At 39.2% G+C, this 14,150-nt stretch overlaps 1 protein-coding gene across 3 annotated transcripts in view; it reads left to right on the top strand.

Moving 5' to 3' along the window:
- CNOT10 (CCR4-NOT transcription complex subunit 10) overlaps window positions 1–14,150 on the top strand; it is a 63,197-nt gene that overhangs the window by 30,245 nt on the left and 18,802 nt on the right. For all 3 annotated transcript variants that reach the window (XM_060022100.1, XM_060022098.2, XM_060022099.1), the window contains exons 10-13: window positions 120–322; window positions 5,052–5,173; window positions 6,908–7,084; window positions 8,267–8,347. In XM_060022100.1, coding sequence (XP_059878083.1) covers window positions 120–322; window positions 5,052–5,173; window positions 6,908–7,084; window positions 8,267–8,347 — 583 coding nt within the window. The remainder of the gene's footprint in view (window positions 1–119; window positions 323–5,051; window positions 5,174–6,907; window positions 7,085–8,266; window positions 8,348–14,150) is intronic.

The following is a 14,150-nucleotide window of genomic DNA, read 5'->3' on the forward strand; positions in this document are numbered from 1 at the left end:
GATTGGGGATTGGGGTCATTGGTGTCAAAAAGGCAGTAGTTGAGTACTTAGTGGAATAAATGTTTTCAGTGGAGCTGTTATTTAAAATCTGATGATTCTCATCTGCTTTTTATCATCAGGCAAAAAATTTTCAGGAAGACCCATGTGTACATTACTAACCAACAAGAGGTATGAGTTGCTGTATAACTGTGGGATTCAGCTGCTTCACATTGGAAGGCCTCTTGCTGCATTTGAGTGTCTGATTGAAGCTGTTCAGGTTTACCATGCAAACCCCCGCCTCTGGCTGAGGCTGGCTGAGTGCTGCATTGCTGCCAATAAGGGGGTGAGTCTCTGTCTTTTTGAACCCCCACCCCACCCCCACTTGTTGCATAGAGAGCAATAAATACTTGGTAACATAAAGACCTCCTCCCCTTTTTAACTCTCAGGAAATTTGTAAAGATAGTCTTCTGTTCTTTATCAATTGGACAAAATTTAGTTTCATGAAGTCATGTGTTCACTTTCTGACTCTTGGTGAGCACGGCAACATGTGTCAGCAGTCATGTTGAAAAGTTGAAGCCATTAAGAAGGTCATATCTGTTGAAACAGTGGTCTGCGAGCTGCTGGGGCAGGGGCCACGCCATCAGCTGGCGTGAGAGTGGTGTGTGCGCCCAGTGATTAAAGGAGGGCTGCTGATAACACAGTGAGTGTGGAAAGAACCGCATTATGCTGTGCTTCCTCCAGTGCCTGCAGGGTTTACTTTTGATTCAGTAAATGTTGTCGAGTTAGTGGATTACCAGGCTGTTTCTCTCTGACACGTGTTCATCCACGGTGGCCGTGAGAAATAGGCCAGTTTACACTAGTGTCCATGCCTAGATTATCTCCAAACGGCAGTTGGTGAAAGCCTTTTGAATCTCAAGTGGGGAGGGGTCAGTGGGAGGTAGGGGAAAGACAGGTTGTATCAGAATCACCAGACACCCCATTTCCTAGCCACCCCCTACCCCCCGCCGTTGCTGTGCTCAGGCTCATCAGGTCTGTGGAGGTGGGGGGTATGGCATCCTGAGGTTTTGCTTGGCATGCTTGCCATAGGTGATAACGCTTCCTGAAAAGCAACTACAGGAACTAAAGGGATTAAAGAGGTGTGTTTGCCTGGCAGTTTTCACACTTGATACTTAAAGTAGCTTATGATTTGAGTATGCCACTGGGGGAAGAGATGAATGTTGTCTTTGAGGCTTTAATGGTTTATTTCATTGTCTCTTTTAAGGGACAACATTCTTATTAGATAATTCTTAAATTAGCTGATAAACAACTCAAGGCAGAATTTACACTTTTTTAAAACAAAAGAATCTGTAGAAATTGCTTATTCTCTTTAATGTGATGAATTTAATCAGTGTTGGAGGCCTTAGTAAGGTTTAACATTTTCTTTTAAAATTACTTATTTTTAGAAATAGTACTTTTAGGATTGTCTTTCTTCTATGGATTTCATTCTGACGGTTTTTTCCTCCCATTTTTTCTGGAAAGTTCTAAATTTGTAACTTTTTTTTTTTTTTTTTGCGGTGCGCGGGCCTCTCACTGTTGTGGCTTCTCCTGTTGTGGAGCACAGGCTCCAGATGCGCAAGCTCAGTGGCCATGGCTTACGGGCCCAGCCGCTCCGCGGCATGTGGGATCTTCCCAGACCGGGGCACGAACCCGTGTCCCCTGCATCGGCAGGCGGACTCTCAACCACTGCGCCACCAGGGAAGCCCTAAATTTGTAACTTTTAAACAATGGTAAAGATGACTTGGTTGCCATAGCTTGGTGGATACCAGAACACTCACAGTCTGTGCTACTAATAGGAAATTTGCTATAAACAATTATGTTTATCTTTGTGCTTCTCCTCTTTCTAAAACCTGAGGTGGGGAACTCCCTGGCTGTCCAGTGCTTTCACTACCAAGGGCCCACTTTCAGTCCCTGGTTGGGAAACTAAGATCCTGCAAGCTGCGCACAGCACGGCCAAAACCAAAAAAAGGACAGAAAAATAAAGTAAAATAAAACCTGAGGTGACCGAAAAGACAGTAAAAACCACCCCAAAATACACTTGAGGAAAATCCCAACAGGAGAAATTATGAACTCCAAATAAAATTTCATAACATTTATTTACTCAGGACAAAAGGGATGCTGAACAGAGCACTTTGTACCTTCCAAAATAAATTCATTTTTTAATAAACAGAACCAATTTAATTATTAAATTGGTGATGCCAAAGAGGTCATTTTGTCCTCATTATCTGATGCATGTTGTTTCAGACCTCTCCTGGCAGATGCAGAGTTTATGTTTACCTGGGCAGTGTATGATATATAAGAAAAGATTTGCTAGATAAAAAACATAGACTCAGGGACTTCCCTGGTGGCGCAGTGGTGAAGAATCCATCTACCAATGCAGGGGACCACGGGTTCAATCCCTGGTCGGGGAAGATCCCACGTGCCGCAGAGCATTTAAGCCCGTGTGCCACAACTACTAAGCCTGTGCTCTCGAGCCCGCGAGCCACAGCTACTGAGTCCGCACACCACAGCTACTGAAGCCCACATGCCTAGGGCCCGTGCTCCACAACAAGAGAAGCCACCACAATGAGAAGCTCGCATACTGCAATGAAGAGTAACCCCTGCTCGCCGCAACTAGAGGAAGCCTACACGCAGCAACGAAGACCCAACGCAAGGCTACTTAGGACTTCCCTGGTGGTCCAGTGGTTAAGAATCCACCTTCCAATGCAGGGAACACAGGTTCAGTTCCTGGTCGGGGAACTAAGATCTCACATGCAGGGCAACTAAGCCCACGTGCCGCAACTACGCCGCAGCAGAAATCCCACGTGCCACAGCTAAGACCCGATGCAGCCAAATTCATTCATTCATTCATTCAAAATGGTAGAATTTCCTTCTTTCTAAAAAAAAGAGAGAAGGCTACTTAAAAAATCACTATGAACCATTTACTTTTCTGAAACTGCCGTTTATTTTTCTGAGTTCTGAAACTCGTATTTCTTGAGTGCAGTTCCTACTGCCAAGACACTATAAAATTGCAAATACTTTAATTACATATCATTATTTTACATTAAGACTGTTCTGGGGGCTTCCCTGGTGGCGCAGTGGTTAAGAATCTGCCTGCCAATACAAGGGACACGGGTTCGAGCCCTGGCCCTGGAAGATCCCACATGCCGCGGAGCAACTAAGCCTATGTGCCACAACTACTGAGCCTGAGCTGTAGAGCCCACATGCCACAACTACTGAAGCCTGCGCGCCTAGAGCCCGTGCTCTGAAACAAGAGAAGCCACGACAACGAGAAGCCCACGCGCCTCAACGAAGACCCAACGCAACAATAAATAAATAAATAGATAGATAGATAAATAAATAAAGACTGTTCTGGCACACTTTTTTGGCTACTGATCTATTATTGAAGCTATGGTATATTATTGTGGAATTTTAGTTCCATCCAGATCTAGCCATCTGATCAGCTTCTACAGCCTTAAGGATCAGGGAAGAGAGTATGGACAAACCATCACAAATTTATCACCCCACCAGGAAAAAAGGTCAGAAGAGAAGGCCTTCCAATCATGGTTCAGAATATCCACTCTTTCTTATTTTTCACTAATGTTCCTTAGCCACCTCCTCAAGACAAAATAGTTCCAGTCAGTTTTATTGTATTTTTTTGTGTTACGTAATACTTTCTTTCTAAAATGAATCTACAAGTGAATCCTTGTTTTGCTTAAAGTCATACATATATGGAAGTACAACTATAAGAAAGTTCGGTTACGGAGCAAGAAGTAATAAGTAGTACAGAAACATTTGTATTTAGAGATGGACTTTTTGCAGGGCAGAGTTTATCTCTGCAAGTTCCTATGAATTGGCTCCATTTTGTTCCTGTGTATGAGAATCTGCAGGACTTTACAAAATGCAGGTAAATCAGAGACTTAGAGTGAAGGGGGAAGATAAAGGAAATTGGCATCACCAGGCTCCTGTAGTGAGATGATATACTGTAGTGAAATATCAAAAAAAAAAAAAAAAAAACTATATGTATAAGTAGCTTTTACTATTTTCAGTTTAATGTTACAGGGCTTTAGAATTTTAATTTTCTAGAAGGTAAGAATTGTGCCCACGTAAATTTTGACATATATAGCTTGTTAGTATGTATATGTTGTTGACACTTATAATTAAAACTTTCAATTAAGAAGGAAAAGATCTGTGTTTTAGGAAGTGTAGCTGCTTCCCTTCTCTTGTTCACTGTGTTTTTGTGGCTTTTATTTTCCTTACTCTGACATCGACGTGCCCATCACATGCAGCATGGTGCCTGGGGCACAGAATGGTCCAAATAAATGATTCTAAATAAATGCTTGAGTCATTCTTTTTTTTCTTTAATACATTCTTTTTTTATATATATTCTTTTCCATTATGGTTTATCATAGGATACTGAATGTAGTTCTCTGTGCTGTGCTATATAGTAGGACCTTGTTAGTTGAGTCATTCTTTTTTTTTTGGACGCACCTTGTGGCATGTGGGATCTTAGTTCCCTGACAGGGGATCAAACCCGCACCCCCTGCAGTGGGAGCACAGAGTCCCACTTGAGTCACTCTTTTTTTTTTTTTTTTTTTGCTGTACACGGGCCCCTCACTGCTGTGGCCTCTCCCATCGCAGAGCACAGGCTCCGGACGGGCAGGCCCAGCAGCCATGGCTCACGGGCCCAGCTGCTCCGCAGCATGCGGGATCCTCCTGGACCGGGGCACGAACCCGCGTCCCCTGCATCGACAGGCGGACTCCCAACCACTGTGCCACCAGGGAAGCCCTTGAGTCATTCTTGAATTCCTTTTTTCCTCAGAATTACCTCAGACCTTATACTAATAAAGTGTAGTGTATATTGCAGATTTTCAGACTCATGTACTCATCTCTTCACTACCAGACATTTCCTGTATCACCCAAAACTCCACATTGATCTTAAGAATCTTAAGGATCTTAAGAATTTTCTTAGAGTAATTGTAAAAGGTACTGGATTATTTTTCATACCCCATCTTACAATTCCATTAAATTAATTGGAAATTATTTGTATTTTGTAGACTTCTGAACAAGAAACTAAAGGTCTTCCAAGTAAAAAAGGAATTGTACAGTCTATTGTTGGTCAAGGCTATCATCGTAAAATAGTTCTGGCATCACAGTCCATACAAAATACTGTATATAAGTAAGTATTTTGCTAAGAGAAAGTGTATAATAATATTTCATTGTAATGTTATGTATAAAAAATATGCTTAGGAATTACTTCATAGGAGGAGCCACTTTGTAATTAGATTTTATTGCTACTTCAAGAAATAGACTCCTATACGTAGGTATGTGGTGAATGTTATTTGACATATGATTTTGGTTTATTACATCCACGGGTGCTGAAATTGTTGACGCCCTAAGAAACGCTGGTCTATTCAGTGCCATTATTCAGAATGTCCAGAAGAGGGCATCTTGATGTTTCCTTTTTATATCGTTTATCATTGATACTTTTCATTTAGTTATTTTTATTTTCTCATAGTCCCTAAAGCTAATTCTTAATATCAGGATAAAAAAGTACTAACACATATATAAACAAAAGTATTATAAAGCTGTCACTTGTAGAACTACTTTTCAATTGAACAACTTTTAAATATGAACATCTTTATCTTTTACATAGATTCCAATTTGGCGTTGCTCTTATTTCTAAAGGAGTAGGCTTTGTAAGAAACTTGCTCCTTTTCTTCTTTTCCCAAAAATAAAATTGTTCACTACCATTAAAAAGTTTTCCCAAAGTTTTAAAAAAGTATCTGGCACACAATATTTTGCTCTTAATTTATTTCAACAATAATGCAGATTTCGTTCAAAAGACAAGTTAAAGCATCACTTTCCTACAGTTTCAAAATTGTTACTACTTTTCACTTTTTTCCCCCTAATAAAGCTGACTTAGTTTGATATATAAAACCAATAGGAAGTTATATAAAATCTCAACAAAGTTATAACGCTGCTTTTTCAAAATGTGTAAATAAGGTATTTCCAAAAGCAAACATCAACCAAAACAAGGCTCAAATGTGAAAAATCTACTTTCTTCCCTTCTTTCCAGTTCTGACTGTACCTGTCCTGGCCTTCACTACAATTTTCCTTGTCTATAACTCCTTTGTTAGTTTAACGTTGATGTTGCAGATATCCTTCAGGTTGTCTCCTAGCCTCAGTCCCATTCCTATAGACACAATGTGGTGTCTAATGTATATACTTGCAATCTATTATTTATACTTTTTATATCTTATATACAGACATACCTCCTTTTACTGCACTTTGCTATATTGAGCTTTGCAGATGTTGCTTTTTTTGTGTTTTACAAACTGAAGGTTTGTGGCAACCCTGCATAGAGCAAGTCTGTTGGTGCCATTTTTCCAACAACAACTGCTCACTTTGTGTCTCTGTGTCACATTCTGGTAATTCTTGGAATATTTCAAACATTTTCATAATTATTTGTTATGGTAATCTGTGATCAGTGGTCATCAATGGTACTATTGCAAAAAAAAAAATATTATGACTCGCTGAAGGCTCATGATGGTTAGCATTTTTTTTAACAAGTATTTTTTAAGGTATGTACATTGTTTTTTTAGACATAATGCTATTGCAGACTTAATAGACCACAGGGTAGTGTTTTATTGCAATCTTTGCTTTATTGTTTTATTGCAATCTTTGCTTTATTGTGGTGGTCTGGAACCAAACCTGTGATATCTCCAAGGTATGCCCGTATAATATTTAGGATTTGGGTTCTTTAGCATTCTCTTATAACTGCTTATATTCAAATTTCTACCTCTTAGATGGCAAAGTTTTTATTTACAGTTATATTGGTTTTATTCCTGATAATAGAAAAGTTTTATTTATTGTTTTTGTTTTCTTAGCTAACTTGGTTTTGTTCTTTTAGTGATGGACAGTCTTCAGCCATTCCTGTAGCCAGTATGGAGTTTGCAGCCATTTGTCTCAGAAATGCCTTGTTGCTGTTACCTGAAGAACAGCAAGATCCAAAGCAGGAAAATGGGTCTAAAAATAGTAATCAATTAGGTGGCAACACAGAGAGCAGCGAAAGCAGTGACACTTGCAGGTATTCTGACCCCTTTGACCTCCCTTGGTGAAATCTTTAGGACTTCATTAGTCAGCCTCTGTCTTGTAGGTGAATTCCTGAAATCTGCAGCCTGAATTTCCAAAGTTCTCTGTTTTGAGTAATAAGAAAGGAAAGTATGAATGTTTAAGTATTTCTGGAAGAGAGAAATAAGGTGAAGCCTAAGTGAGGAAAGAACCTTAAACGAGACAAGTTGAAAGTCACAGCTTTTCACTGCCAGGAGGAATCACTGCAAGAAATCCGGTTGCTGTCAGAAATGGCTTTTTTTTCTTTAACTTTTATTAAAATAAATACTTAAGTCCCTAAAACTTCTCTTTTCTTACTATCTTCTGCCTTTTCTCTTAACATACTGTAAACCACTGACCTCCAGAACATTTCTATACATTTCTGGTTTCCTACTATCAATTAAATATTATGCCAATCTATAGAAATAGGGAGAGTTTATCTAGTAATAAAACAAACACCATTATATGTAGAGAGTTCTTTTTTCACATGGCACCTTTAAACTCAAGTCTTCCATCTCAGCATTTTTTCTTGATTATAGTAGAAAAACATGTTTATTATAGAAAATTTGAAGCAAAATTGTGGAATGGTTTTTCCTCCATTAAGGGGTTATGCTTTACTATACTTAGTAAAAGACAGAAGAATGAGAAATGTGTGAAAATACTGGAGTGGTTTCCTTTGTATAGTAGAGATATTTGTTCTGTTAAGAGACTTTTTTTTTTTTTTTTGTGGTACGCGGGCCTCTCACTGTTGTGGCCTCTCCCGTTGCGGAGCACAGGCTCCAGAAGTGCAGGCTCCGGACGCGCAGGCTCAACGGCCATGGCTCATGGGCCCAGCCGCTCCGCAGCATGTGGGATCTTCCCGGACTGGGGCACAAACCCGTGTCCCCTGCATCGGCAGGCGGACTCTCAACCACTGCGCTACCAGGGAAGCCCTGTTAGAGACTTTTTAAAGCGGTATCATGTACTGGGAAAAAGAAACTCAATATGCAGTGTAGCTTTAACATGTTAGTGATACCAAGTTACTACGCATTTTTCAATGTTTTGGTTCTTTTACACTTTTTTCATAAAAAGTTGCATGGGAGTGGGTATAGGGAAACAAAATTTTACATTTAATTGTTTATTCATGTGCTTCATAATTAGCAGTCTATCTTTATTTTAGCAGTAAAAGCCACGATGGAGATAAATGCATTCCAGCTCCACCTTCTTCCCCATTGAGAAAACAGGAATTAGAAAACTTAAAGTGAGTATCTAAACAAAATTAGCATTGTATCTACTAAGTAAGCACATTGTTTATCTCCTTTATTTTGTTAATGTTATGAATTATGATGATTAAATGTCAAATATTAAACCAACCTTTCAATCTTGTGACTAAACCATACTAGTCAGGATTTATTACCTTTTTTATAAATTGTTAGATTGGATCTGTTAATATTTTGTGAGGAATATTTGCTTCCATGTTCACAAGTAAGGGTGGTCCATGCTTTTCTTTCTTAAGGTGTCTTGGTTAGGTTTTAGTTTCAGAGTTATGCTGAACATATGAGTGAGTTGGGAAGTGCTTCCTCTGTTTTCTGAAAGAGTTTATATAAGATAGGTATTGCTCCTTCCTCAAACGTTTGATAGAATTCATCAGTGAAACCATCTGGCATAGGTTTTCTTTGCGGGAAAGTATCGATAATGAATTCAAGTTCTTCAATCGATGAGTGCTCTTCAGATTTTCTATTTCATCTGTGTCAGTTTGGTTAAGTTATATTTTTGTCTGTGTAGATTATAAGCCCCATTATTTTTGCTTTGAACAGTCATATATATGTTAAAAGGAACAGAGTAGTCTTTTATGTTTAGCCACATGAGTACCATTTCCTGATGATTCTAGTTTTCATATAAGATAGCAAGCATTTCCCTTCAGTCTGAAGATCTCCCTTCTGCATTTCTAATAGTACAGGTCTTTGTTTTTCTAAGGTTTTGTGTTTTTTTGTTTGTTTTTTCTTTTTTAAATCTAGAATTGTCTTTATTTCATCTTCATTCTTGCAGGATGTTTTCACTGAATACAGTATTTTAGGTTTTGTTTTTGTTTTCTTTTTAGTCAGCTCTTTCAGGATGTCACTGCATTATCTTCTGGCCTCCACTGTCTGATCACAGCCATTGTATTGTAGGTGCCATTTTTCTGTCAACATAGATTGTCTTTGTTTTTCAGCAGTTAGACTATGATGAGTCTAAGTGTGATTTTCTTTGTTTTTACTCTTCCTTGGGGTTATCTTTCTTAAGTCTATAAATTTATCTTTCAACAAATTTGGAATATTTTGACCATGATTTTTTCATATATTGGAAGTAGGATTGATTGGTTCAGCATTACTTTTAAGAATGATTTCAATAATGGGACTGCAAATTAAAATGGAAAGAAAACCATCATTGCTTATTTTTTCACCTATTAAGTTGCAAAAAGTGAGAAGAGTATAGTTAAGACATTTATATATTGCAGGTAGCATTGCAGGTAGTTCATTCACGTTTTTTCCAACAAACATTCTTGTGCTAGTTGCAGGGGATTCAGAGGTAAAAGAAAAAGCACTGCCCTCAAAAGCAGATGGCAAACGCTTAGGAGAAAATTATATTACTTAGTAGATTAGCTACTAGGTGGTGAGATCGGGGCATCTTTTCTTCTTATGATAATTTGATCACCCTGATAAGTGGAAAACAACCTCACTTTAAAATTTTGCATTTCTTTCAGTCCATTCAAGGTGCTTAGTCTGATGCCAAGGTTTATTGATCACCTATATTACTTTTTCTGTGAACCTTCTGTTTGTAGGATTTACCATTTTCGTATTGGGTTTTTCATCCTTTTTGTTTTTATAAGAGTTTTTCTATATTAAAGAAATTGGCCTTTATCATTTGTCTTGTAACATTGTTTCTGGTATTTAGTTTTGTTTTGTTTTGGCTGCACTGGATCTTCATTGCGGCACACGGGCTCAGTAGTTGCAGTGCACAGGCTTAGTTGCAGTATATAGGATCTTAGTTCCCTGACCAGGGATTGAACCTGGGCCCCCCGCATTGGGAGGACAGAGTCTTAACCACTGGACCACCAGGGAAGTCCCTCCGGTATTTTGTAAAGCAGAGTTTCATTTATTATCATATTTATCAATCTTCTTTACTTTTTTTTCCATTTTGTGCAATGTTTGGAAAGGCCTTCTTGCCTCCAAGATTTAAAAAATAATTTAGCCATGTTTTCTAGCACTTTTACTGATACACTATCACAACCACCAATCTAAATTTTTGTTTCATCTAGAATTTATTTTATATAAACAAATAAGGTATGGCTCTATCCATAATTGTGTAATTTTTCATAATAGTACATTTGATTAACGTCATTTAACTTTCCAAATAAATCTTGGAACAGAGCTATAAAATGCTAAGATTTGTGTCTAAACAGTTTTAAATTACATTTTTATAAAATAACGTACATATATTTTTTTAACGTCTGTTTGCATAAAAAAAGTCTGGAGGGATCTATGTCAGAACCTTCCTAGTAGTGGGATAACTGATGATTTTTATCTTCTTACTGGATATCTGTTTCTTCCAACTTTTAAAAAATGAAGTTACTTCATTAATCTTAGTGAATCCCTTTGGAGGAAAGACTGGCCAGCAGATGTGCCCTTTTCTGGTCATGTATTGTCAGGTCAGTGTGTTCATGGCACTGCATTACTGTCAACGAGCTCAGGGCTCCACGCACCCTGTTCAACAAAACAGCAGCTTTTTAATCTCTTTATTTTATTCTGTCAGATTCCTACTTTGCAGTAATAACCTTTCTTTCCTGGGTTTTATGTATGTGTATATTCCCCCTGTATCCTATTGTCAGGAGGAAAGCATTAATCTTCTGATTATATAGAGGGAAATCTAAAAATCTCAAATTTAGTTAGAAATGAGGAGTTGGTAATATAAGGTTTTGAAAGCAGTGTTTTGATTTTTTAAAACTTGACAACGGTAATTGTTTTTTTCAGTAATCTTCAGTTACATTAAAATTTCTTGAATTCTTATTTCTTGTATGAGTCATAAGATAGCAGGAAAATAAAAAAATACTATGACAAATTACTGGTGAAACAATGGCAAAAACAAAACATACAAAAGAATATTGTGGGACTTCCCTGGTGACACAGTGGTTATGAATCCGCCTGCCAATGCAGGGGACGCAGGTTCAATCCCTGGTCCAGAAAGATCCCACATGCCACAGAGCAACTAAACCCATGCACCACAACTACTGAGTCTGTGTTCTAGAGCCCGCGAGCCACAACTACTGAAGCCCACACGCCCTAGAGCCTGCGCACCGCAACTTCTGAGCCCACATGCTGCAACTACTGAAGCCTGGGTGCCTAGAGCTGGTGCTCTGCAACAAGAGAAGCCACCACAATGAGAAGCTTGCGCACGGCAACAAAGAGTAGCCCCCACTCGCCACAACTAGAGAAAGCCTGCATACAGCAACGAAGACCCAATGCAGCCAAAAATAAATTAAAAAAAATTTTTTTAATTCCATTTTATTTCACTCCACAGCAATATTTTTTTTCTTTTTTTTTTTTTTGGTTGCATTGGGTCCTCATTGCTGCCCACAGGCTTTCTCTAGTTGTGGCGAGTGGGGGCTACTCTTTGTTGCGGTGCACAGGCTTCTCGTGGTAGCTTCTCTTGTTGCGGAGCACGGGCTTTAGGCGTGCAGGCTTCAGTAGTTGCGGCATGAGGGCTCTAGGGTGCGCGGGCTTCAGTAGTTGTGGCACGTGGGCTCAGTAGCTGTGGCTCGTGGGCTCTATAGCATAAGCTCAGTAGTTGTGGCGCACGAGCTTAGTTGCTCTGCGGCATGTGGGATCTTCCCGGACCATAGCTTGAACCCGTGTCCCCCTGCATTGGCAGGAGGATTCTAAACCACTGCACCACAGGGGAAGTCCCTAAAATGGAATTTTAAAAAAGAAAAAAAACAGTCAAATTTGGGGATTCCCTGGCTGTCCAGTGATTAGGTATCTGCCCTTCCACTGCAGGGGGCACAGGTTCGATCCCTGGTCATGGGACTAACATCCCACATGGCGCGGCCAAAAAAAAAAAAAAAAATTAAATTCCAACCATATAACTAAAATAAACTCACTATGCTAGATTTTCATCTGAGTGGAAATGTGTAAAAACAGAGCAAGTTAAGTAAAGCTAAACTGGGTTTGGTATAGTGAGCTGATGAGAAGGGGTGGATTGTAAATTTCAGCCAGGACCATATTTGGGAAAATGCTTTAATTTGCCCAAAAAATGTACCATTTCTTCCCCAATATGCCTAATATTTTCTATACATTTCTCTGTTTATGGAGCCACCTGCATTTTATAGCTATCTCAAGGTTCATCTATCTTTAATAGGTTATTTTATATGGTAAAAATACAAGTAAGACAAAAGGTTCTGCAGTGTAAAGTGAATATTGGCCAATCCCAGTCCTCTGCTTCCTCTCCCTTGAGGGGCAACTGCTGACCAGTTTCCTGTGTATCCTTCCAGTGAGATTTCTCATTATCATCCCAGTATATGTATATATGGGAATTTTAGACTACAGCTGCAGAGTTCCACACTGCTCTATACCTTACTTTTTGCATTTGACAATATGTCTTTAGAGATTGTTCTATATCAGTACAGAGCTCTGTTTCATTCTTTCTAATGGGTGCATAGAATTGCATTATATGGATATGACAGTTTATTTAACACTGATTTATATTTAGCTATTTATAATGTTTTCAGTCTCTGCTATTACAAATAATGCTGCAGTGAATACCATTGTGCACAGTTTTTTTAAGGGGAATCCTTAATGATGAAGGTATTTGAAACGATGTTTAAGTTTAACTTAATTTTTACAAATATATTTGAATGAATACTAATCTTAGGGTTGCTTTATGTATGCATATGCAATTTAAGAAGTTTATGATTCCACACTGGTTGAACAGCTGCAGAGTTGTGTAATTTAACTTTACCTTCTGTAAGTGGCATTAAAGAGAAGGGTATGTGTAGGGTGGCATACCTCCTCTCAAAGAGTTTTGTGCCTTTCACAACTGTTTTCTTTCCACACACCCTAGTAGGAGGATTGGTGGTTTTCAGAGAAAACTACTTCCCTATTTTTGTGGAAAGGGGCAAAGGGTCTCCATAGGGAATTCCGTCATCATAAAGTGAGGTAAAGATGGGTTTGCTGATATATATTAACCTTTTTTTCTTATGGAGCAGATGGGAGAAGGGAAATGGAACAAGACAGAAGGAGCCTTAGGGTAGATTTATAAAAAGAACCGCTCCACAGGACAGTAGTAACGGTAATGTGGAGACAAATGGTGTGGGGGAAGGAGTCGTAAAAGATTTGTGTGGTAATTTTCAAAGCTATAAAAGCTCCCAGCGCAGTTGGGTGTGTTAAAGGGCAGTTCCGTGGCAGGAGCCAGCTGTCTTCTACAGAAAGGGGTCTGAGCACAGTGGTTCTCCGTTGAGATCCTGGAATTCTTAGAGATTTCATCCATTTCTGACCTGAATTCTTTTATGTGATTGGAAATGTGTGTGACTAGTGTATAGTTTAGTTTTTATGGACTATTATATTTGACCCCTCTGTTCTATAATACCCAAGACACCAGTGCAAAACCTCATTTCCTATTTCCAGCATAACTAATATGCTGTAAATTATCATGACTGTTCTAATGGCCACTTCTTAGCATATGGTTCAGAGCTTCTTGACTATTTTCTTTTTTTTTTCATTTGTATGTAAAAGAAGATGGGGCCAAAAAAATTCATTCTAACCGAGTTACAAGTATGTTTTCAGAAGGCATAGGACACCTGAAGCAATTGTGAGATTCCATATTAAAATCAAGGTAGCTTTCAGGGCTTCCCTGGTGGCGCAGTGGTTGGGAGTCCGCCTGCCGATGCAGAGGGTGCAGGTTCGTGCCCCGGTCCGGGAGGATCCCGCGTGCCGCGGAGTGGCTGGGCCCGTGAGCCATGGCCGCTGGGCCTGCGTGTCCGGAGCCTGTGCTCCGCAAGGGGAGAGGCCGTGGTGGTGAGAGGCCCGTGT

Source organism: Delphinus delphis, chromosome 10, assembly GCF_949987515.2.
Source record: "Delphinus delphis chromosome 10, mDelDel1.2, whole genome shotgun sequence".
NCBI lineage: Eukaryota > Metazoa > Chordata > Mammalia > Artiodactyla > Delphinidae > Delphinus > Delphinus delphis.